Source organism: Platalea leucorodia, assembly GCF_965183815.1.
Source record: "Platalea leucorodia genome assembly, chromosome: 2".
Classification (NCBI taxonomy): Eukaryota; Metazoa; Chordata; class Aves; order Pelecaniformes; family Threskiornithidae; genus Platalea; species Platalea leucorodia.
In genome coordinates, this window is record NC_138824.1 from 101,041,731 (window position 1) to 101,067,527 (window position 25,797).

At 45.1% G+C, this 25,797-nt stretch overlaps 1 protein-coding gene across 1 annotated transcript; it reads left to right on the forward strand.

Moving 5' to 3' along the window:
• The first annotated feature begins 19,830 nt into the window (after positions 1-19,830).
• On the forward strand, positions 19,831-23,832 carry ATP5PO (ATP synthase peripheral stalk subunit OSCP). The gene is made up of 7 exons (XM_082337942.1): positions 19,831-19,911; positions 20,099-20,149; positions 20,271-20,381; positions 20,762-20,891; positions 21,004-21,116; positions 22,726-22,812; positions 23,113-23,832. The coding sequence occupies exons 1-7, from the start codon at positions 19,885-19,887 to the stop codon at positions 23,224-23,226; spliced, it is 633 nt and encodes a 210-aa protein (XP_082194068.1). The 5' UTR covers positions 19,831-19,884; the 3' UTR covers positions 23,227-23,832.
• Positions 23,833-25,797: the final 1,965 nt, after the last annotated feature.

The following is a 25,797-nucleotide window of genomic DNA, read 5'->3' on the forward strand; positions in this document are numbered from 1 at the left end:
AATCCTAACAGTTTGTTACAGTATCACAGAAGGGCTGAGGTTGGAAGGCACCTCTGGAGGGCATCTCGTCCAACCCCCTGCTCAAGCAGGGCCACCCAGAGCTGGCTGTCCAGGACCTTGTCCAGATGGCTTTTTTTTTAATATCTCCAGGGATGGGGACTCCACAGCCTCTCTGGGCAACCTGTGCCAGTGCTTGGTCACCCTCACAGCAAAAAAGTGTTTCCTGATGTTCAGAGGGACCCTCCTGTGTTTCAGTTTGTGCCCATTGCCTCTGGCCCTGCTGCTGGGCACCACTGAAAAGAGCCTGGCTCCGTCCTCTTTGCACCCACACTTCAGGTGTTTGTACACATTGATGAGATCCCCCCGACCCTTCTCTTCTCCAGGCTGAACAGTCCCAGCTCTCCCAGCCCTTCCTCATAGGAGAGATGCTCCAGTCCCTTCATCATCTCTGCGGCCCTTCACTGGGCTGTCTCCAGTGTGTCCACGCCTCTCTTGTACTGGGGAGCCCAGAACTGGACACCGCTCCGGGTGTGGCCTCACCAGTGCTGAGGAGAGGGGAAGGATCCCCTCCCTCAGCCTGTTGGCAACACTCCTCTTAATGCAGCCCAGGATACCATTCACCTTCTTTGCTACAAGGGCACATCGCTGGCTCACAGTCAACTTGGTGTCCACCAGGACCCTCAGGTCCTTTTCTGCCAAGCTGCTTTCCAGCCAGTCGTTCCCCGGCATACTGGTACATGAGGTTATTCCTTTCCAGGTGCAGGACTTCGCACTTCCCCTTTTTGAACTGCAAGAGGCTCTTGTCAGCCCACTTCTCCAGGTCTCTCCGGATGGTAGCACGACTCTCTGGCATATCAGCCACTCCTCCTAGTTTTGTGTCATCTGCAAACTTGCTGAGGGTACATGCTGCCCCATCATCCAGATCATTAATGAAGACGTTGAACAGGACTGGACCCCATATTGACCTCTGGTGTACACCACTAGCCATTGGCTTCCAACTGGACTTTGTACCACTGATCACCAGCCTCTGGGCCCAGCCATTCAGCCAGTTTTCAATCCACCTCATTCTTTGTCTACCCCAACAAGGGCTATGTGAAGGAAGTTTTCTGCTGTTTTAGATTGGCAAATGCTCTAAGACATGGAGAAGGAAGCAAGATACTGACACTAGCCTTCAGACCTCCATGGGAAGGTAAATGGGGAGACTCCCAGGTCCACTGGAAGAAGACAGAAACAGATAGTCAATGCTGTTACAATTGGGTGGGGTCCAGGCTACTTGAGACTGTCCAGAAAGAAGCTGACCAAGATGAGCTGGAAAGTGCTGAGAAGCAGCACAAAGCTGCAGCAGAAGAATCACAGGCACCCACAAGTAAAAAACTTCCTCACAGAAACTGAGGCAGGAAAAATATATAGCATTTTATACTTTGGAGAGTGGGAGGGAAGGATTAGTAGGTCAGTGTATTTCCTGTGCGATCAAAGTAAAAATTAGGCTCTTTTAGAGTCTGACTTAAGTCTAGTACGTCTAATACATGCTGCACCTAACACACAACCCTGAAAAACTACACTGTAACCATAACACAGGTATATTGCTGCTCTGGAGGAACATGTGTGTGTGGTACCAGGTGTGGGAGGCACTGACACTAGCTCTATAAAGGGGTGAAAAAGAGGGAGCCTCTGTACTGAAAATGGGCTAGAGGACTTAAGCCAAGGTGTTAATAATATCGTGGGACATGGAGTGGAAACAAGGGGAAAGTATTTTACTCCCATGACAATTTGTTCTTGACTCAGTTGATTGAGTAAGGATGATTTGTGAGATTTAAAATTGGTCCAACCTTCAAAGTCCACCAAGGACCTAGCAAGAAACACAGCTCAGATTGTAGGCTTCCTCTCTGGTCAAAACCAACAGGGCCAATGCCCATCTCTGCTGTCATCGGACAACTGAAAGCCAAGATAAAGGCACATGCCATGCCACTCTGCTAAACTTTGAGCTTCCATATCTCCAAATAAAGGGTATCACGAGGCCCCGATCTGATATCACAATATTGACAGGAGGTGAACGTTCTCACAGCAACAGCCGCCAAAGGGCAAAGTCTTCCTCCTTAAAGATAACATCACCCAAAAGAGGCCCGTTGTTTTTTTTTTTTTAATAGACTGAAGAGTCACTGTATCTGGGTGGATCACACGGCTATTGTATGAGTCAGACCTTGAGATTTATTCAATTATTACTCCATTAAGACAAACTGTCAATGAAGTCAGTGGGAGTTTAATCTGAAAGGGGAAGTGGGGAGTGGAACAAGGGAAACATTTACCCCTTGGCCATGTAGATCTTATTTCAGTCTTATTATATGGCTGAAAAGCACTTCAGGTGGTCCACAAGGCTGAAATGTGCTCTTCTTAACAGCAGTTCATTTCTGTGAACACAGAAGATTCTGCCAAATTCTGCACATGTTTTCATACATGTTTAATTTTACTCAGGAGTATCCCAAAACAACCAGGATCGAGTTTAAGAGACATACGAATATCTGGCCAAATGACGGCGTTTTATATTTGGACCTATTTTGGCACTGCTTGTTCAGCTCTAAAGCATAGTTTAAATCCACATCACCTTTAGTTTTTAATTTTTTAAGTTATCTTCTCTTGCAGTTGTAAAACAATGATATCCTTCAAGAGGTCCAGTTCTGCTTGCACTACACTGCCTGGCTTTACTTTGCTATGAGAGGAAGAACTGACCTTAGTGCTCCACTTGATCAAAAGTGATTGTGTTTTAAAGTAAGTTTTAAAGGTCAGATGAACTAAGGAGCTTCAAATAGTTGCATAGGCAGCTGGCATAATAAATAGTTAACTCGCTATATGCTTTCTCCCGCACACTGTTAAACTGATCAAATTGGCAGTTTGCTTATAAACTACACCTCTTCAATAACAGTGTCCAAAACAAGCAAACCCTGCATGGTTTGGTTTGTACTATTCTTGTTTAATCTGGAGCAATCTTGTTTAAAAAAGAATTAATCAGTGCCCAGCAAGATTTTGTGATTAAAACCAAAACAAAACATGTTGGGTCAACTTTCCTCCTGATGTCGTTTTACTCATTTCAATAAAACAACACTAGGAATGCCTATGATCTGTGCTACATACTTGCCAACAAACTCTGATCAATGTACTACTAAGATAATAAAAATAATAACAAAAAAGCAGAGAGTGAAACTGGCCTCTTTCCTGCTCCCAGTGAAGGCAGAGACCTGCCATTTGCTTGGAACAGCCAGCATGAATAATAGGAATATGAATGCTAAATAAACCAACCATTTGTTTCCTTTTTCATTTTTGTAGTTTGATGACACGAATGGCCACTTTTATCTCTGGTGCTTCTCAACAAAACATTCCCCTATTTTCACTTGAAAATCAGTGCGGGCTGCATTGTGCTGCCTCTCACCAATTTTACAGTGGTTGCAGTGAAACTATCCTGTATTTACACTGGCAGAAATGTCAGAAAGCAACAAATCCCTACCTGTAAAGATACACACTGATACTCATTCAATAGTGGATGTGTAAAAGCTAGTCACAACTCCTCCGGAGCATACACCAGTGTCAGAAGCTACTCTGCCAGCCTCCTCGGAAACACTTTTTTGCTTCTCTGCCATCCCACCTAGCATGAGGCAGAGTGGAGCAATGACTGGGACATCGCAGTGCATTCCAGAGATCAAGTCCGCAGCTCTGCCGCGGACTTTGGGCAAGACCTTAATCTTAGTTCTCATCTTCCGTAAAACATCCCCTCACAAAGTGCTTTGAGAGCTACAAAAGAAAGCCTCGATACAAGAACTGTCTCAGGCAAGTAGTAATCTGAATAATTTAAACAGCTACATTCTCACACAGTCATAGCTGCTTTCAGAGAGGACAAGAACCAGATACACTTGAGTCAGCTGTGATTTGCTGACCTTGGAGGAGGAACTAAAAGTGATTATCCTGTTTCTTTTGGCATTTATGAAAGACATGTTACCATATATAAGAGGGGGAGGGAATGAAAGAAAGTAAAGCACTCATGATTAAGGTTGACTAGGCTAAAATTGGATAGTTGATTTCAGTGTGATTCAAAGTGGCTCATCCATTTTGAAGCACCAAAGGTCCGTTGCATCTTCTTCCAGGAAGCAAGGGAACAGTTGAGGTGCAAGGCATTTGTGGGGATTGGACAGTGGAAGCCCATTAACCCTAGTTAGCCATTACTTACAGAAAATTCCCTACACGGAGGCTGCTATTGCTATTCCAGTCTGAAAGTGAGGAGAATGAAGAAATAAGTAAGAAAGACGGGGGGGGGCAGGTTTTGAGGTGGTGCCACTTCAGCTGGCGTTTACTGAGACATCTCTTGAAAGCAGCGCCCTGCAACCATTTGAACCCCTTGAACCATTTCTCACTGTTGTCTCCATGTTTCACACAGAGTACGTGGGCAGGAAAGTAACAGAGGTGCATTTTGAGGTATGTGTATGTATATGTAAATAAATATATACATATGTACAGGTGTGTGTGTATATATATATACATGTGCATATACCTACCTCAAAGTATGTATGTGTATAGGTATATGTGGGCATATGAAGTATAAATGGCATATATACATATATACGTAGCTCTCTTTACAGTAAACAGAAAACCGCATCAAAAAACATCAAATTGTGCCAAAATCCAAATTCTACAAACAGGCACCACGAAGTCTGCCGCATTGGTTCACCCCGGCATTTTACACTTAAACCCAATTCTACCTAACCCATGTTTTCAAGGTTCTCCAGTTTGCACCCCTAGAATATTTCCAGTGGAGCTGCAGATCCCTCTGCAGTGATTCGATTCCCATGTCAGTGGGCTCACTTTCTTTAAACCTTTCAATGACCACATAAGAACAGTCACAGACCAACAAGAAGCTCACAAACTGCAGGTTGACAGTTGCTGTGTGCGTATATGGTTATTCAGTGGTGATTTTTTCACCCGTTTGATACTCAGGCTCGTGAGAAGACCCATACAGCCTTTTTCCTACTTGCACATCCACCTCAGGCTCCCATTTTTCCATCTGGGAAATCTCAACACAACAAGATCATGCAGTGCTGGAACAGCTCTGGACTTAGTGCGCGCACACAGATCAACTTTGCAGCCTGAGAGCAGGGTGCTTAGCACATCCCCGACACGCTGGCCTCGTTGCACATCCTTTGCACAGTTATTCTACACAGGCACAGCGGCCACCTCTATGGGACTTGGGACATCTGCCCAGAAGCTGGAAGTTCAAGGTGGATGCTTACCTTCTTCCTTTTGTGACAGCACAAAGTTTCTGGGTGGAAGAAGGTATATCTGGACATGTGAGAGTCCTGCTTCTGGATGGGATGTTGCGCATGCAGAACCAATGGCAGATTTTAACTGTTATGTTTCTGTTGAAAATAAACAGATTCTCTTAAAATCCTGTTTAAATCTTAAAAAATCTGACCTATATTTCCTTGTTTTGACCATATGTTAGCAGCTGTTATTTAGTCCTTTTTCTCTATGTCACTTTACATCTAATTAGCACTTGAACCATTCCAGTTGTTAACCATCATCACCGTTCCAGTATTTTCTACAATTCTGCAGCTGTAGAATATGTCCATATAAAGTCTTCGAACGATGAAAGAAAAAGGAGAAGGAAACTCAGGGAATATTTTCTCTCTCGTAATAGTTAATTATAACTACAAATCTGAAATTTGCAAGCTTTCTACTGTCCAGGCCATCAAACACCAGCACCACAAAATATTTAACAAGATTTGGATCCTGAAAAGATTTATTTCTAGACTTAACTTTAGGCAAATAATTACTTGTGTTCTTAAATCCAGGGTTAGTTTTGTGTGGAAAGAGGTGTCAGAATGCCAATACATATGGCCAGGGACATTTTAGCTGATTGAGAAATACATGCCTTTTTTTTCCCTTTTTTTTTTTTTCCTGGAAACAGACATGCCCATTCTAGAACATTCTGTTCCCAAATTAACCCCGTTTAAATTTAAATACTGGAAAAATTTCTCCCAGAAATGGGGTCTTTATCTTCCTTCTTTGCATCAGAAGTTATTCCAAACCTCTGGCCAGCAATTTTACGTGTTCTGTATTGATTTTCCTTTGCTGGCACCTTCCAACAAGGCAGCAAAGCCCAGAGAAGGCTAGCTGAGCTCAAGGGTATTCGCAGCATTTATTGCAATAGGCACCCCCCTCAACGGGAACCCACATGGGAATGTTTAATCTGGCCAGTCAGAACAGGCCAGTCAAACATCAGCTGGAAAAAGCACTTGACAATATCCTGTGGAGAGGCAGCTAAGCACTGACAGGGGCTGATGAGCAAATAGATTTTCCCAACCCTGTTTCCTGTGACTGGCTCTTCAGAACTGTTACAATATGCAACTCAAAAATATTAATTTTTATTTTTTGTTTATACCATCACAGTGGTTTGAGAGACATTTTAAAGATAAATTAAATGAGATTTCTCTGAAGAGGTCACTGTTCATCAAATACAAACTGAAGCTACGGGAGAAGATGAAAACACCTGGGAGGAAGGACTGAATGCCTATGTGACAGTCAGATGCAATGAATAGCTCTTGAAACTTGAAGATGAACAGGAGTCCCTCCGACCTGCAGGTTGAATTTGACATGAATTTTAGTGGACTGCCAAGGCTGGAAACAGGACGACAAAGGTCATCAAGGGGAAGTCAGTGTCACAAGAAGCCAGCAACAAATTTCAGGCTGCCTATGTGACAGGGAGCCTGGGCAAGGAGTGGGAAACTTCTGTCCTCCAGTCTGTCTTCCTTCTGTCTTCCTAACACCAACAAAGTGAACAGGGTTGCAAGAGAATGACTGCTGTGTAAATTAAACCATGGGTTAATTCTTCAAGCCGTTCTCCATTTTTAGAGCAATGCAGCTCCAGTGGTTCTAACTAAATTACCTGTGATCTTCATGGGGCATCTCAGCCCCATGAGCCCCATGTGCCCCATGAGATCAGAATCAAACCCTCTCTTTTTCCAAACTAAAAGGCAAAAAAAAGCATTGACTACATAACATATATTACAAGGATGTACAATTTGCTGGAGTAAGAAGCACAATGACATGCTGACTAAAGCATAGGTTGGCATCCCTTTCATTGACACGCTGTCAACGATAGGTTCACGTTACACCTGAGCACAAATGTTACTACGCGGAACAACAGCGTAATATCAAAAGCTAGATCACATTACTCACCCAGACTGAAACAACAGATTTATTGACAAAGAGTAAGCTGGCTGTGGTAGTGCTGCTATTACCCCTAATCAGTAGAGCTACGTTCATGAATCAGAAAGATTTCTGTAACTGTTTTTCAATAACTGAGTTTTTCAGTGAATTCTTAGTTCATAGCAACAGCATGGTTTTATACTGTGAGATGGCAGCAACATTAATACGATTTTAAGGAACAAACAAAATGGCCCCAACATCTATAAACCAGCAATCAGCAGCCTCCCATGTATTGGAAAAATATCCAGGAGGGTGTTACTGTCACTGATCCAGGACCAGGGCAAAAAAATGCATGCTTAGATATTTCTGTAATGCATGTTCATCTTCCAAACCAGCTTTTAGGACTCTGGTATTAAAAATGACTGAATAAAGGAAGGAGTTATACTATTTTTACTTTAATTTTCCCCTCATTTAAAAAAGGAAAAATGTCTTGAAATGTCTACATCTACAAAAATGCTGATTTCTTTTTCTTCTCTGCTTAGGAGGAGTGTTTCTTCAAACAAAAAAAAACAAACAAACAAAAGAACCTATAATTTTTTGTCCATTTTTCCATTCACTGCAATTTGAAATATAAACAAATGTTTAAATAAAATTAAGAGTAAATATAAATAAAAGTAAATATAAAAAACCCCAAAACATCATAAATGTGAGACTGCTTCTCGCAATATTTAAAATATAACTTTGCATACAAAGCCTTTGTACATATCTTTGTAAGCAAACCTGGGCTGGCTACTCTGCAACATCAAATCAAAAGTGCAAGGCAAAATGCAAGCAACACATTTAAAATAAGCCTCAAAAGAATATGATCACAGCAAAATCACGTATATTATAGCTCAAACAGTAGTCAGAGGGTGAAGGGAGGAACTGTAGTTTGAAGATCAATGACCTGAATTTTGCAGGAAGTCTGATGAGGTGATCATGATGGTCCAAATAGGTTTAACTGGCCTTTTAGTGCATTTGAGTTATTATATCCTTTTATTACCAGATCAGATAGTCTTTTATCTAAGCAGACCTACCACATTCAGTGCTCGGGACCAACAGCACTGAGCTAAAGAACAAGTTGACTCTGTCCTTGTCGTCTTCACTACCTAGCTTGTGACTTCTGCATTATACTCTGTATGTATGCTTCCAGTCCTTCACTGGGAGGTTTCCTGAAGGCATTTCCATCACGCTTTCACCCAGGCAGACAGGGGTCTGAAAACGCTACTCAGCAGTCGCCACCTGCTTCGAGTCGATGAGGTGGGTATTCTATGAACAAATAGCAGGTGACTATTTAATTAAAAGCTTGTCCTAAAACACACGTGCAGAGGGGGCAAACGATCAGGCTAGTCTCCTTCTTTCATTTATCCATTCTCAGGGGTTTGGCTCATAACTTTAATACTGTTTTTTAAAGTATCGGAGAGAGTCAGGAAGACTGATACCCCCACAAACACATACACATCCTATCTGATTGCATTTAATTTTTATTAAGTGCTGGTTTTCACTCTTTTCCCAGTTATATTCATGTCAAGAGTTCTTCCAGGTAAAGTAGGTGATATGTAACCTCTCTAACATACCACATATTTGTCCACATCTTTATAGAGGAGCTCTTCTGCTTCTGTACGTAACTACACGTTGTCCCTGATCCACACATACTAGATACAAAGGAAATGGAAACATGCAAATAGTTTTTGGAGGAGACCAGCACTGGATGCAGTTCTTGTGGGTTTATCTGTGAAAAGTTTGTTCTGTTACAGTTGTTTTTCAGATTACGTTGACCCTGAGTCATTTGGAGAGAAAGAAGGCTGTGACATCTCTTGTAGCATGAAACAAACAAACCAACCTTATTTCTTGCAAATAAATAGAAGAAAGGGGGGAAATGAAGCTGTGATGATCAGTTTAAGGAAGCAGAAGGGAAACGTTGCCTCTTCTTTAAAAAAATAATTGCAGTTTCCCAGTAACTATAGCAGAGTTTGTAGTGGCCTCCTCCCTTACTTTCTCACAGCAGATACCTACAAAACAGGATTCATGGATCCTCTCTTCAAGCCAGGTGGTAATGAAATGATGATACAATATTTCCAGCTCTTAGCACAACCTCCAACTTGTAAAATTCTGAGGCGTGCCCATAAAGCACAGACAAAAGTAGGTGGGACTACTGCTTAATAGTAGTCATAATAATAAGATGGTAATGATACCGAAAACTGAATGGTATTTACCATGAAACTCACAGAGAGAAAAAGTCCTTCGGCTATTTTCTTTTCCAATTTCATTAGAGATTAGCTTGTTTCTTTTTTTATTCCTGCCCAACATAACACTATTCTGCTTTCCACATAGACTTAGATGCTTGCATGTGCTGTATTTGGCACTGTTTTGTGGTAAGGTGTAATTTATCTTTTACATTTTGCTGTGATGACTCTCAGTCCTCGGGAAGGGCTGAGATAGATCGTCATTTGTATTAAGACTCCACAGAGGTCTTGCAGCAGCAGGTATAAATGACGTTTAGGCTCATAGCAAAGAACCTTTCTGCTGCTGAAGTCCTCGTGTTGGCAGGAACCAGGCATGGCGCCCTGGCTGTCCTAGAAGCGCACGGGGTCTGTCATTCCTCCTCTGCCACTCACAAGTGTCTTTCTGGAGCAATTCAAACCTCTGCTTGAATAACAAGGGGAAGCCATTCCTTGAGACATCACCGAATGCAGTTACGGGCCTTGCATTTTTTTTGCTTGGTCTTCATTCACCAAAAGTAGAGCAGCTCCAGTCTGTTGTCAAGTGATCAGTGCTGAGAGGCTTTGTGAAGTGACAGAAAGATTTGCTAAGGTATGGCGAAATTCTGCCAATTTTCCATACACCTTAAATTTTACTGTGACTGCTGTCGATATTTGTTGAAGCGTTTTATGGAAGAAATATCTTGCTAAAAATCTAGCAATAAAACTGGGCAATCATTCCAATTAAAGTCCTTCAGGTTAAAAAAAAAGACAGATTATAAATATTCTTTTTTATCTCACCTGAAAAAAATGGCTGCAAAACCAGGACAGGCTTGTAGATGACACTTGTGCCTGAAGCACAGGTACAAGAGGGATGATATTTTACTTGTCTGTAGCAGTAGTTTTCACTCCAAAGTGTTAGGTACATATACTACTCTCAGTGCAAATTCTGAACATCTCCTAGGATTAAATTGGCCTTATGTACAAACAAAAATCGAGGAGCCTGACAGAGGAGCTGAGCCTTGGGCACTGAATTCGCTTCAGTCTGCCGCGATTTGGTGAAAAACGTGACATGGAAGTTCTGTCGCTGTCTTTGTTCTGCTGTTGGACAAATGCCATTGAACGCCACAAGAACGTTTTCTGTATTAAAACTGCAGTCACTGTACTCCTCCGGGATCTGTAGTGCGAAGACATACCACTCTATCGTAGAAAAGTCTGATTTATCTGGTTCCACCATACACCCCAAGATGCAGTAAGGTCTGCCTACAATAGGATGGGTTAAGCTAAAACTAAATTCCTGCTCTCTTCAAAAATAGTTGTCGGACGAAACACAGTTTTGCTGACTCCACCGGTGCTGCCATATCTGCAAGTGTAAATGAAGGGTAATGCAGCTGTTCATCTCACAAACCGTTGTGTATTTTGACAGTGTGGTTTTCCCCTCTTGCTTCCCTCTTTGCTTGGCTGAAACAATGAGTCTGTCCGCTGATGTGCAGAAGAAAAACACAGTGTTCAGATGCCAGAAACTATCTGCTGCCTTTTATCAGCTCTTTTGCATCCCTCCCCCTTGCCACCTGCTAACAGTATCAGTAACGGTACGTCCAAAAAATGAACATTTTAGGTGCAGAGATTTCAGAACTATTCAAACCCTGTCCTGTGTAGACCCTGTGCAGAGGCCTCTCTTTCTCTCAGACAAGACGGCTCCCAGTTCTGGGTCCGCACACCTGAAACGAGCTGCAGATGCCATCTTCTCTGTAGCTCTGGGGACCAGGCTCTCTGTTGTTTGCCTTCTGTAATAACACCTCAGCTTCTTGTAGAATAGGATTGCTTTTCTCTTTTTTTGTGTGCGTGCATGCAACAGCTGGTTACGCAATCATTTCGGGGAGGGGGCTTGGCAGGCAGGCTCCACTGAAATCGCACTCATCAGTCTAAAAAACCACCACTGGTGCTTGTGATGTGAGCTCTCATCCAACAATGCCATGGTGTGGAGGAGCCTCAAAAATATCCCCGAATGTCAAGTAAATGTCCCTCTCTTCGCGTACACAAACACGCGGTCCTCACAACAGGATTGGCTTATGCCAGTCAAAGAAAAAAGTGTAGGGGGGTATGTGTTACATGTATTATTCTGTCTGTCACATCACCTTCACTGCCTCATTATTTATTTATTTACGTTAAAGCCAACCTGTATTCCGTCTCAGGCATGGCAAGTGTTTATATCTCAAGACTCACGCCCACATTTTACATACTGGGAGCTCAGCTCAGCCTGGGGCTGCCTGTGATTCCCGTTACAGTCAAGAGGAGCTGCACATGTCCACCTGGGAGGGAGCGTCCTTCAACCTCCCGGTGCCGTATCTGCTTGAGAGCAGAAAATTAATATTTTAGAGCAGAGAAAAATAACTGGGAGCAGCCCTGCTACACCGTAGTAGCCGGTGCCGTGCGTGATGTATAGCATGCTGCCTAGCAATGTTGCTAAGCAACGCAGCACCATCCAAGAAAATGCTGCATTAGCTTGTAGTGGCTGGTGGGGTGGGTTAGACGTGACACTTTGCACACAGAGCTATGCGGAGGGAGGTGTGCTTTGCTCAAGACTATTACGGCCGTCTCCGATTGCTAATACGTCTCCCCTATTATGCTCCCTGCACTGATGAACTACATCACAATGCACCGTTCGCCGCAATAATTTTCCGCTGAAAAAATACCTCCCCCCACCCCACCCCCCATGCTTCCTGTTTCTTAATGCTCTTCAAACCTGATTTAGAGAGTAGCGAGTAGTGGAATTTTACAGCTACATCCCATGATGCTCTCGCTCTCGCTCTCAATCCCATGGCCTGGCTCATACCTCAAACTAACCGTAAAGTCAGATCACAATGATGTGACTCACTATTATAACTAAAGATAGATCTTGTCAAAAGCAGTCATGAGCCCTGGAGGCTAGAGGTTGTTTATTCAGCATTGTGTTTTGGGGTGGGTTTTTTCTCCTCTCTCCCCTGACTCCCTAACTTTTGACATTCAGAGGTCTACCCCGTGTTAGTGAGTGTTTGGGTGAGCAGGCAGGTACGGCACACGCTTTTGGTGATCTGGAGGAAAACACGGGCGGGCTGCACGGAAGTCTAGCTGCAGGTGTGAGCTCAGCCTCGCACAGGTCCCAGGTCAGAGCTTCACAGTGGCACGGGCTGGGGACTCCAAAACACGGCGTGGGCACAGGGCAGGACGGCCACAGAAAGGAGGCAGAAACATTTTTAAGAGGGGTTGCTTCTAAGCCTAATGACCTTTTTTTTAATTTTTTTTTTTATATTTACATACCAGCTGTTTTCAAGTGTGAGCATTCATCTGGAGCGTTTAATATCCACACAGAACAAAGCAGCACTGGTGCAGGAGACAAAGAGAAGCAACCCAGACACCAGCCAGGACAAGAGGGGCTCTCACCCCAAGAACAACAGCTCCTGCTGAGGCCACGAAATGGCTCAGCATCAGCTGGAAGCAGATAAGTGGCAGGACAGCCAAGACCTGCTCTGTTGTTGGCCACCCCGGCCACCCCCTGTGGCAGTGCCGGGCAACGGGGACACAGGTGAAGCTCTGGTGAAGCTCCACGGGCAATAACAGCTCTGTGGGGCAAACACGCCTGGGACCTGGGGAGATACTGTCCAGAAGGAGAGCAGCTCCCGCTGGTGCAAAGCAATCTGAATTCCCCCCAGCCTCAGCCACCCAAGCACGGGGAAAGGAGGATTGACTTTGATTACGCCGTAAACATAGATACGGAAACTGGCAGGTGAGGGAGCTGGAGATAGTTCTTTGTTTGGACGTATTGGATCCATTTCAGCCCTGTATAATTCCACTAGTGTCAAAGGCATTACATCAGGGATAAAACCAACCCATTATTTTTAACCTGGCCGTTTCCTTTTATGCCCTTCATTCAGGAAATCCCTATGCAAGTGCATGATTTTAGTCATGTGAATATTCTCACTGGAGGCAGTGTGACTGCTCATGTACTTTGAGTTAAACGCATGCATATATACACACGGGACTGGGGCCTAAAGGAGCATTGGAGGGAAAGAAGAAAGAAAAGTAGTGTGGGAATACCTGCACAACAGTATACTGTGAGGGTCTGTGAAAGGTGTCTGCCCACTTGGGCGACACTAATATTGCGGGCTATGTTTCCCGTTTTAAGCTTGACAATTTCTCCAAGACCAGCATAATCTTTAGGAAAGCATTTTAAGGTATAACTGCTGTAAGGGGGAGGGCAGTGGCATGGAGAACAAAATACACAAAATGCTCCTAAAGTATTTCAAAAAAATTTTAACAAAGAAGCTAGTTATGCAAATGTCCTTTGGGGACTGCAATCTATGTCTGTGACTTTCACAACCTTGCCCTGATTCCCTCTCCTGCACTTGCCAGGAACACCCTAGGGGTCTTCATAGGAAGCCTCAACATATGTGTTTTTCTGCATTGTTTCTGGCTTCACATTTCTGCTGTTCCTCAAAAATTATGACTTCCAAACACCAAGAATTATGATCTCTAACCAGTGTCATATGTCAGCAATGCTCTACAGAAATCTTCTGAACAGCGGCTCTCATATATTTATATCTTGCAGCAATCTAGAAGACAGACCAGGAAAACATCATCCAAAGATACTTGGTTGATGAATCCCCATTCAGTTTCTGTGTTACACCCAGACTATTTTAAAAATTCTCATTTGCAAAAGCACTGCTTTCACCACTTTACGAGACCTTTTTCAAAAGGCCATACGCATATTATAGCATCTGGCTGCAAAATGAAATGTAACAAATCTTGGCCTGTCAGGTTTTAGCCTTCAACATGTGATCTGAACAAGGGTGACTTTCACAGATGCCACACCACAAGATAAGTGATTCAATGAAGTTCCTGAAATCATCAGAGTTACTCTGGTTTGCAGCAGAGTAAATGAGATCAGGCTTGCCATAATAAATTAAACCATAAAGAAAGTACTCGCATACATCGCAAAACAGGCTAAAGAACAAGAGTCAGAGGACTTGCTGAATTAATTTGTCATTACTATGAAGTAAGACCTACTAGAAATAGTTGTGTCTATGACTCCTAGAATAGTCTTTAACTTCTCATGCTCAGCCAAATGAGGGAAAACACCATCTTTACTTTATGAAATGCCATGCCCACTGAACTTCCCCTACTTGCATATGAACTGTTTAAATTTGCTAAGAAAAGAACCAGCTTAGTTTCGTCCCAACTTTTTGTTTCAGGTTTATGTATTTGCCATTCAAATGAGACAGGCAAATCCATGAAATTCATTTCACAGGACATTGAGCAAATGGAATGTGGAATAATGTTTCTTAGTTTCTGACATATGATCAAATGCATGTTTGCTACAAGGAAAGAGAAGGAGACACGCAACAGCCTTAAAATGGATAAAAACCTTGCCACAATAACCATAGTTAATACACGAATAAAGTTATATTATTAGTATTGGCTTCCCTCTTGTGGTAATGAGTAAGGTGTAGCTCTAATATGTAATCAGAATCTGCTGAGGCATCTGTCTAACACAAAATGCTGCAATATGCACATTGGGCAAGATCCTTGCATCCATGCACAAGACAGCTAATTTCAGTCCAAGGCAGATACGAAGGTCTACATGTGGCGAGCGGATGGCAGGCTAGGGTCTCAGCTCTGCAGAAATACCTCTGACTTGCGTATTTCAGAGATCTACCCTGCTACGACTCAGACCAGTATCTGGCCCAAGTTTAAACTGAAAGAGAGGTCTTCCACTTGAAGGTGCACTTTCAGTCCTGGCTGAGAGGGTGGTTCATGTTCTAGACCTCTTCAGTCAATGCCCTCTGCTGATTCTGCCAGTTTTGTGGGCATTTCTGTGACAGACCTCAAGAATACAGACCAACACCTCTAATCCACTGCGTATGTTGCCATTCTGACTCCAGAGGTGAGTCTAGGGTAACATCTCATTTTCCACGGCAGTGATGGAGCAGGCATGATGGTCCTCCTCCTCTTTATTTTCTCCATAGCCACTTGCACATTACCATAATTTGACTGACATTTGTGAAATTACAATTTTTCTTTTTGACGGCAGTGTGTGTGAGAAGGTATCATTGCTATTAATAAAGTGTGTTTCATCAACAGAATTTAAAGCTGTTTATAAAGGATGTTGGTCTCATTCTTGCTTTTTTACAGGTGGGGGAACTGAGGCGCAGAATAATTAGAAGCCAATCAGCAGGCCCAATGCAGAGCTGAAAATAGATCCCAAATCTCCCAAGTCTCAGTGCAATGTTCTAACTGCTCCTCTGCCAACGTGTGAAATGGTAGAGCTCAGCTATTAGTGCTACCTACACCAAAGCATGTCTATTATTCACATATTTTCCCAAACAAGTTCTTTTTACCATTGATATTTCATGGACGACCTCTAAAACAGTCAAGTGTCCAAGTGAGCCCACATCACCTTTTCTAGTATAAAGCGTTGCAGATGAGTGCTTATTTCACCAACCTATAAAAAGCATATCATAGCTCACCCTTAAATTAATTTTTCAGGCTTTCTAGGGTATCTTAAAAGAGTGTAGATTTTTTTAAGTCTACACTTAAAAAGTGTAGATATTTTGCCAAGGAAGCTACAAGCACCTAGTTGTGGTTTTCTTCCCCTTTTACAACAGATTACTACGGTAGCATGGAAAATAAACCAGAACACTGTGAGCACCCCAGAAGTATCACGTGGACAATAAAATCATAACACTTAATCATTTTATCATAAAACAATGCTAGACTGAAACCTCCCTCAGAGGGCAGGAAAATGTAGGCATAGGTGCTTGGTTTTGCAAAAATCCCTATGAAGAGCTTTCAGTAGAGTGTTCTGATGCTAAGGTCAGTGAGTTCAGTCACCTAACGCGATTAATATTGCTCCTATTCTGAATTCCCCGAACCATTTTTGTGATTTTACAATCATTCTTTCCAGTTTAGAGAGAAAAAGAAATGTTTTCTGTCCCCTGCCACTGAGTGAAAAACCCTTTTCTTAATGGGAAAATGAGTCAGGTCTTCCCTAGGCAGCAAGATTTTAGTGGGTGGGTCACCCTGCCTGTAAAGGCTTAGTCCCCAGGGAGACAGCGTGACAGAGCACTTGAACTTACCTGCCCAAGCAGAACTGCTTATGGAGCAGAGGTATGGAAAACAACCAGGTGAATTAGATTCAGCGAGTGTACCAACTGTTTCTGCAGAAGATAAAGGGCAGCCCCTGGGAGAGAGGAAAAACAAAACAAACAAAAAACTTCCTTCAGCAGCTGCAGGAACAAAAACACAGTAGCAATGGGGAGGTGAGTTGGGTCATGGCTTTTCTGTGCCACATTCTCTGAGCTTAACTCGAGCACCATGAGAGGAAAACTCCTCCACTTCTTGTAAATAACATAAACTTTTCACAGAGGTCAGGAACTTGTTTGCAGCTACACCCTGGCTCCTCTGGGACTCTCCCATGCCGAGTCTGGGAATCCCAGGCTCAGCCAAAGGGAAACAGCCAGGTGCAATTACTGACTAGCAGGTGCAGAACAGCATTCAAAACAGGCCAAAAGCTCATGTTTCAGGTGAGTTGCAAGGTGAGGGAGAAAAGTATTCGGTGTTTTCAGCATTGCTTAAAAATTTTGAGTCACTAGTACAATTACTAGAGTTTTTATGACTGGTGTTTTTTGTTGGTGGTTTGTTGTTTTTTTTTTTTTAAAGGAGCTAGCCATAGTCTTGTGGAGGGTAAGTTTGGCATGTTTTGTGGCACTGACCTGACATGCTCTCATCGCTGTGGGAACCCCAGATGCGTTGTTACAAACCTCATCTCCTTTTTACCTCTACGTGCTGCGAGTTCTTTGTGGAATGTCTAAGACTGGCTACAAGCTTTATGACACCTCACGCAGCTGGGCCCTCATCAAAACACATCCCCACCACTACCACGGTTGAAGAATCATCACATTCTTTCTAGAGGCATAAAAGTGCTGATTACAGTGAACTCTGTGACTGTTATGCCTGTGTGAAGTCCATGTGTCTTCAATATAAGCACAAGGGCATGTCTAAATGTATCTAAACTCAGACCAATTATTTTCAAGATTTCTCAAATAAAAGGAAAATAAAATATATTTTGCATGATTTCAGTTCTAGTCTGTCTCAACAGGAGAAAAATATGATGTTTATAATATCACCATATTTACTAAGAATGAGTACTTTAAGGTTACAATCCCACAAGCACTAAAGTGGCAGACCCACAAGTGAATGTTCTTCCAGATGTTCCTCATGGAAGAGCTTGTAAATGTTCAAGTGCTCACTAAGTGACCAAATTGAAACCAGGGACAGAGGTTAATGTCAAATGATGAGGGACTGGCAGTATGGGGAGTTTAATTGCTTTGTAGGAGGAAAAAAAACTCCTCAAACCTCCCATATAATGGTGATAGAGGAATCCATTATTATAACAGATATCCAAAGAGAACAACAGGCTTTATCAGGATTTAAATATTCCTTCCAGTACAAGGTATAAAGGTACAAACTGTTTATCACCTGTGGGATTTTACTTGTCTAAAATTAACCTGTGAGAGGTGCTCTGATTCTCATTCTTGAAGGCACTATCAGGATTTGACCCAATCTCTAGTTCATTAAAGTACCCTCAGCTCCCAGTGATTTGACTGGCCTCAATAAGCCAGATTTTCTGTGTATTAAAATGCTATGAGATCATAGAATGTTTCCAAATAACAGTAATAAAATCTGGGATATGGGACCCCAGGACTTCAAATAAATTCATTCTCTGCACCATTCCAAAACTTCAGTGCACACATATTAATGCAAAAAACAGCTAATTATTTTTGCTAAAGAAAAACAAAGATTTCTCTACCTTTTAGGTATGCTTTTCTTAGTACTGTAGTTATTAAAATTATCGAGAAGCATGGTGTCATGTCAGGCTTAAACCTGTCATGGACTATACTTGTGCCTTTGAATGCCACCACAGCAACTGCAGCCAGGGAGCGAAGAGGGAACCAAACTCCGCCATCCAGAATAAAGCCTGTTGGTGATATTGTCTTATTTCTGGTGGGACAGTAGACTAGCTCTTTTATTCAGACTGTGTTTCCTAAAGAGCCTTATTGTAATTCTCTGGTTTTGCCGTAGCTGGAGCGATCGCTTCGCTTTCAATTTGTAACAACAGCAACATCTAGTGTTTAAAGTCCACCCTGCAGACTTCTCGCGGCATGCTTTTCATTAGCGCCATGCTTTCTATTTCAATAGCACCGCCCATCTGAGCTACTCACACCACAGAAAATAATTGCTCAAACTTGGTAACGGCTCTGCGAAGCAGGCCAGCGCACCTTCTCTTATGGAAAAGATGGAAGAATTCGAGAGAGAAAGAGTTTAACCGTTCAAGATAGTTCAGTAGTAGGCAGGACCCGAGTGAGTTGCTCAAGGTCACACAGGGAGACTGACAAAGTCAGAGCTGCCTACCCTGTGCTTTACCTGGAAGACGGTGTCTTTGCCCCAGGAGACGCTTGGATCTAGTTTATCCAAGGGGAGGAAAGAGCTCATTGCATTTCAGAGGTACTTCCACTGTGCTACAGGGCAGCAGAAATGTCTGTGAGGAAAGCACAGCTGACATTTTCTCTGTTGAAGAACTCGTGCGATGCTTTCTGCCCTGGTGCATCAGGACGGAGGCACGTGCGTGGGCGCGCGAGTTACAGGGCCCTTACAGGAGCGTGAGAAAGGGGGGTGGGTCGCTGCAGCAACTGCGAGGCCGCAGCCTGCTGCAGCAGCTGCGAGGCGCCCAGGCAGCCCCCGTGGCCCGGACCACTGCTCTTCCCATCCCGCGGCCCCTCCACCCGCCAGGCCACGAACACACGGGTGGCCAGCTGCGGGGCTGGGGGTAACTCCGCATGTGCCGGACAGCCAGAGCCCAGGGTGAGGCACCAGGGGCAACCATTGCCCTGGCCGCTCTGGTCCTCCCCAGCGACCCGCACCAGCAGCCTCGGCCCGGGGAAAGCCACCTTCAGCACCAGGCCGTGAGAAGGGGCGACGAGAGGGCCGTTCCAACCGGGGCTCCGGCCCGCACGGGGCAGGGGTGCCACAGGCGCCCCGCTCCCGTTTCCTTCCCGCGTGGGCCGAGCGCAGGCCGCCCCGCCCGCGCCAAGCAGCGGTTTCCCACGGGAGGAGCACCGGTGCGCGGGGCTCGGCTTTCGCCCCAGCCGCCAGCGGGGCCCGGCGAGGCTGCTCGGAGGGCGCTGAGGAGGGGGGCAGCGGGCACTGCGGGGACGGGGCGGCGGGGAGGGGAGGGGAGGGCCGCGCTCCCCGCCCGCGCTGAGGAGCCGCGGCGCCGGCGGGCAGCAGGAACTGCCCTTCCCGGCGTGCCCCGCGGCACGGAGGGACGGCGGGGAGCGCGGGGCCGCCGCCGCGCCTGCGCGCTGCCCCGCCTCGCGGGCCGGCCTCCGCCGTGACCTCCAGCGGCGTCGGGAAGATGGCGGCGGCGGGGCTCTCCCTGAAGGTGAAGTTGGGGGGGGGGGGCGGCGGCCTTCGTGGGGCGTTGGGGGGGGGGGGGGGCAGGGAAACGTCGTGTCGCGCGTGTCCCCTCTCCCACGCCCGCGGGGGGTCTCGAACCTCCCCCCTCCCCGTCCCCCCCCCCCCCCCGTCCCTGAGGCGCGCCCCGACGCCGGCCGTTCTGCGCCCCGCAGGTGCGGCAGCTGAGCACGTCGGCGGCGAGGCCGGTCTCCAAGCTGGTCAAGGTGAGGGGGGCGCAGAGGGCACCCCCGGCGGGGCCGCCGGCCCGGCCTGTGGGGCGGGCAGCCGCCGCCGGCTCCCCCGCTCCGGGCCGCTCTCAGCGCCCGCCCGCTCTCTCGCCCCCAGCCCCCCATCCAGGTGTACGGGCTGGAGGGGCGCTACGCCACCGCGCTGTACTCCGCCGCCTCCAAGCAGAAGAAGCTGGAGCAGGTGGAGAAGGAGCTGAGCCGAGTGTGGGTAAGGTATCCTGCAGCCCGCCTTTGCCGCAGCTCGCTCGGGGGCGGCGGGGCTCGCCTGCTGCTTCGTGCCAGGAGGGCGGGGGGCCCAGCCCTTGCACGCTGTGGGGCTCCCGCTTACAGCCGGCCTGGCGTGCCCGCTGTCTGCCCTGCGCCCCCGCGTTCGGCTGCCTGGAGGCGATGCAGGAGGAGCATCAGCTCTAAAAGAAACATGCTGTACATGAGCTATACCCGCAGCTACCATTTCGCTTCCCATCTCCTTCTGACCCCTTTATTCTTGCTCAATGAATGGCTATGTTGCCTGCTTTGGGTAGTCCAGTTAGGCCTTGTGGTGCCTGGAAAACTCCTGGTCTTTGTCACGTTGTTCGTGTATCCTCTTAGACTCTTTTGAAGGACCCCAAGCTATCCAGTGTTGTTATGAACCCTCATACCAAGAGCACAGTTAAACAAAAAGCTGTGAATGATGCTTTAGCAAAAGAGAAGATGTCCCCAATTATGGTCAACCTGATGAGTGAGTAACCATTTGAATTCTGAAAAAACATCGGAAGCTACTTGTTTTTACAGGTAGCTGAACAAATCTGCTTCTAGTGGGTGCTTTAAACCCTTTCATCTACTTCTTCCAGATCTGCTTGCTGAAAACGGTCGCTTGCGTTACACTCCAGACATTGTTTCTGCGTTTGGGAAGATCATGAGCGCGTACCGAGGAGAAGTGCTGTGCACCGTCACCACCGCGCAGGTGAGTTAGGAACTCTCGATCGAGCTTAACAGGTAGCAGTATAAAAGGCAAACTTTTTGAGCTTAAATTTTGCTCTCTGTAGTTTAGGTACTTGCTGCATGAGTAGGGAGGAAATATGTCACCTCGACCAAGATGAAAGTCTTTCTGCAAATAGTTTCTTGATATCCAACAGTTATTGGTCAAAAATTAAATTTGTGCCTCCCACTTCAGCTTAACAGGTAACATGTTTCCTTCCTATATGTGAACCTAGTGGCTGATAAAAGTCAGCCTGGTCTGCAGATACAACTGCCCCTGCTCTTCTTTCTGTCATCAGGATTGTAGAGATCAGGTCAGAGCTAACAAATGAGCTGTTAGCTAGAGCAAGGCAGACACCTGACGGGACCGAGAATGCCTGTGGTGCTTGGTGCTGTGCTTCACAGGGAGCAGCTACCTAATTCACCACCTGCAGTAATCGGGACAAGTGGCTAACTCCGAAACTGTAGGAAGACTTTTTCAAAAGTATCAGACAGGCAAGTCTGGCTGGTGCTCGGGAAGGTGAGAGGGAAGATGGCATCTCCATGAGCTGTAAGCATCAGGCTGGAGGCACAGTGGTTCTGGCACTTCAGTAACTTCTCCGTTAATGGATCCGTGCCCAGGTCTGTTAGAGCGGGAAGCTGGTCAGCTAGGTATGTGATGTGAATCTATAGCCCTTGGGCAGGGCTACAGGGAATGCCTACCTGGACTAAATGAAGAGACTGATCCACTTCAGATTAACTGGCTCCCTGTAGGCCATGAGTACAGATTGTCAGTCTAGTTGGTAGCCTTCAGGGACATGTGGGCTCACAAGCCTGTGCAGACCTTTCCACAAGTTTTCCTAAATATTTCATACGTGAAGTTACTTTCCTGCTGCTTTTTTGTTGTTGTTGTTGTTCATTTCTATTGGCTTTCAAACTGTTAGCTATTAAATGGAAATTATTTAGATTGCCAGTAACAGAGAGCCACTACTCTTTGCTGAAGTCCCTTTTGTTTTTGTCATCTCAGTGGTATCTGGGCGACTTGTAGGGATAGCAAGGACAGATTCAGAGTGTCTCTCCCACAGGGATGCAGAGTTCTCGGGTGGTGATGGAGAGGTGTACTTAGCCAGGAGCATCCTGCAAGCCTGCAACAGCGCTGGGAGCTCACTGCCACTGTCCTCAGTCACTGCCCAGCACTTTACATGAAACACTGTTTCTTCTCAAGCTGATGATCTTACTTGTTAGAAGCAGCAAAATTAATCTTTCCTTGTACGGCCTGAACGCTGCTGTGAGGCAGCTCTCAAGGTTTTCCATCAAGTGCTTACTTTGGCAAGTATGGATTCCTGATGCTTGCCATCTGAAGATGTCAACATCGAACTTTTGCTGGGAATATGTGCACAAATAACACAACGTTTCACGAAATTAGGAGGGCACAAAGTGACAGCTTTTTCTGTGCTGTCCTTCAGTTATTCCGGTTCAAGAAGGCTGCTTCATCTGCTTTCCTGCTGGAAGTGTCTGTCTTTAGAAGAATCTGAATAGAAAATTTGGGTTCTCATTCTATCATGTGAATATTTTCAAGTCCTTCGTTTTCCTTGTCTTCTGTTCATATTTTTCAGCCCTTGGATGATGCCAACCTTACTGAGCTAAAAAGTGCTCTGAGTGGATTCTTGGCTAAGGGAGAGGTCTTAAAGCTGGAGACCAAGGTCTGGATTTTTTGATTTGTAAATAAATTTAATCAAGTTCATGTTAAGCTGGGCTTCTGTCTCTCTCATCTTTAAAAGAAAATTCATTTTACTGAATTGCTGTATTACATAGTTCTGTGCTTTCTTGTAGATCCGATGATACTTTAATTACTAAAATCGTAACTTTGAAATACAGTGACTGCAAAGTTATCTTAAAAAAGGCTCTTTTAAAAGCTGCTTGTTTTTTTACTAGTATAAAAATTGTATACTAGGCTAACAAATTTTTGCTAATAGAAATTCTGTTCAATATTTCTTCTTTAGACTGATCCGTCAATCCTCGGTGGCATGATTGTCAACATTGGGGAGAAGTATGTGGACATGTCAACAAAGTCAAAGATCCAGAAACTCACCAAAATCATGAGAGAGACTGCCTAGCAAGCTGTCCTCGTCATTCACGATGAAACCTGTCAGATGGAAACAATAAAATTATTTCTTCTCAAATAGAAATAGAGTGTGAAGTGTTTTGATTCAGAAACACAGCACTGAGGGAGAAAGGTGGTGAAGCTGCAGTGAGTTTCCTTTAGTCCTCACTGAACGTTTCGTGACCCGGCTTGAAAATCTAGCTCACCCTGAATGCAGGTGAAGGTTGCTGTGAAGGAAATGGAGGATAACGCTCTAGGAGCTGATAAACGGGGTCACCGCTGCCGAGGTTCTGTCGGTCTGCAGAGAAAACTCGCTCGGGACGTTGTCAGGACAGCGGTGCGACGGTCCCGCTGCCGCACGTGCTCTTTCTGCCTGTGGGAGGTGTGAACACCGCAGCTGCGACTGGTAGATCATTTCATAAGTGCGACAGCGGCTGTTAAAGCAGTTGTGTCATCGGTGCATTCTCACCAGCAAACGCTGTCTCAGGCCCAGTTTACTGCCACGGCTGTATCGGAGAGAGTTTTGTATATGCCTTAAACTGAAATTGCCCTCTAAAAGCTTACTAGTGAGAGGCTAAGGTGTTTGTAACTTAAAACTGTACAAAACCACAGTTTGGAACAGGACAGGGGTTCACAGCTAAGGAGCACTACGGCGGTGGTGTGACCGGCTGTATGTGCTTCCCGGTTAACATCTGGACACAAATCTGTAACTGTCCTGTTCCTGTCTGGAAGTGCCGTGCCTCTGTTTTCTGTTCAGGTAGCCTTCAACAGGCCTGTGCAGGAGCGTCAAATGCCTGTTTCTCCCCGCTGGTTCTCGGTCAAGAACTGATGTTTGAATTTTGGACAGATTTTGGATGGATACCATGATTGCAGGGGTGCGGTGTTGAACTGGTAGCGCTAGCTCATGTCAGTCACATTTATTATTGAAACCTGTTAACTAGCCGTGTTGTGGGGTTTTGTTTTTATAGAACACTTACTAACGAGTAGTCCCTGCAGGGGAGAGACAGTTTAGCCCCCTGCTTTCTCTGGTGCCTCACGCTGGAAGTATGTTCCCCCCTGGGCTGCTACACGGGCGCAGCCCCAAACAGCTGTGAGGTGCAGGCGTTAGTGGGTGCTGAGCTGGACAAACGGACCCGCTGCTTAACAGGATACGGAGGGTGCTGCCCTCGGGGCAGCCGGCCAGCCTCAGTAATTATTAACAAAAAGGAGAGGAAAGACCAGCGTGGGACTTTGTCTTCTGGGGCGGCAGAACCGCAGGCGGTCACTGACAAGCCGCGTAAAGGTCGTCGCTGGCGTGCCTGGCCGCAGAGCGGGGCCTGTGCAACGTCGTAAGGCGTGTGAAGTAACGGCGCCTGGCAAGTGCCTTTCGTTGTTTTTTGGGGTGGGTGGTTTTTTAATTATTATTATTTTTTAATTATTATTTTTTGATCTTTTATTTTTGCTGTCTTACTACAGATTTGGTCAACTCTCAATTTTCAAATCTGAAAAAAACCGCAAACAACGCGTTACAGAGATAAAAAGTGGCACGTGTCAGGTGTTAAATGCTGGTAAGTTATTTCCCTGCTGCTGGGTCTATCGCTTTGCTTATACCTAGGTAGGTCTTTCGTCAAAAATACTCATCTGAAGATTTATTTAATGCGTCTGACACCGTATCACTTCTTCAGCGCTTCTCAAGAATGTAACAGTACGCAGTTAAACTTTAAAAAAAAATTGATTTATTCTTGCATAATTTCACTTGCACAACTACAGTCTCGTCTGTGTCACACAAATTGCACAGCCTAAAACCTTATGGGCGGTTTCCACCTCGGTGACTGCAGTCTGGGAAGCGGCACAATTCCTCCAACAGGTGAACACATTTTAAGGACTTTTGCTTACTTAGACCGTGTCTGTATATAGAATTAATTAACCAAGAGTGGCTGAGGAAACAACACATTCACAACTACTGAAGTACAGTTGAAATTGTCTTACAAGAAACAGTGGTGTCTGATTCATACTTATTCATTATACCTATTACGAATGCTTTAAAAAAAAGCCAAAAGGAACCAGCTTCACGGTATGAATGTTTTACTGTGGAAGAGTTAGATGAAATGTAAATGAACAATACAAATTAATTCCATTTTCTCTGGGGGGAAAAAAAAAAAGGAAAGTAGCTTTTTTCCCTATTTGGCCAGATCTTAAGACATACATACACATCGGTTATTTTATAATGCTTTTGTAATTTTTAGGATCATATGAATACTACAGATGGTACGATACTTCCTTTTTTAAGGAGGGGAAAAAAAAGGAAACTAATTGATACCATTTGTTTGGCAGCAAAAAGTGCACTAAAAAGTAACACCACCACCAGCAGGGAGGAGGATTCCCCAATTCTAAGTATCAACATCGAAAAAAATACTGTGGCTATCTATTTTTTTTTTACCAACACGAAGCAGAAAGTACCCATTACACACTGCGACGGCTGCCGGAATCGAAATTCATTTTCAGCAACGTGCGGACTGGAACAGGGTAATTCTGCACAAGCTGTTAACAAAGCCCAAGCCTCCCAGGAACACCTGCCCCACGGGGGGCGGCTCTGCCTTTTCCC

Excerpts from the sequence above, each read along its gene's own strand:
- ATP5PO (XM_082337942.1), top strand. The coding sequence starts at position 19,885 with ATGGCGGCGGCGGGGCTCTCCCTGAAG. Across the intron at positions 19,912-20,098 it reads CGGCGGGGCTCTCCCTGAAG|GTGCGGCAGCTGAGCACGTC; the intron begins GTGAAGTTGGGG and ends TGCGCCCCGCAG. Across the intron at positions 22,813-23,112 it reads TCTTAAAGCTGGAGACCAAG|ACTGATCCGTCAATCCTCGG; the intron begins GTCTGGATTTTT and ends TTTCTTCTTTAG.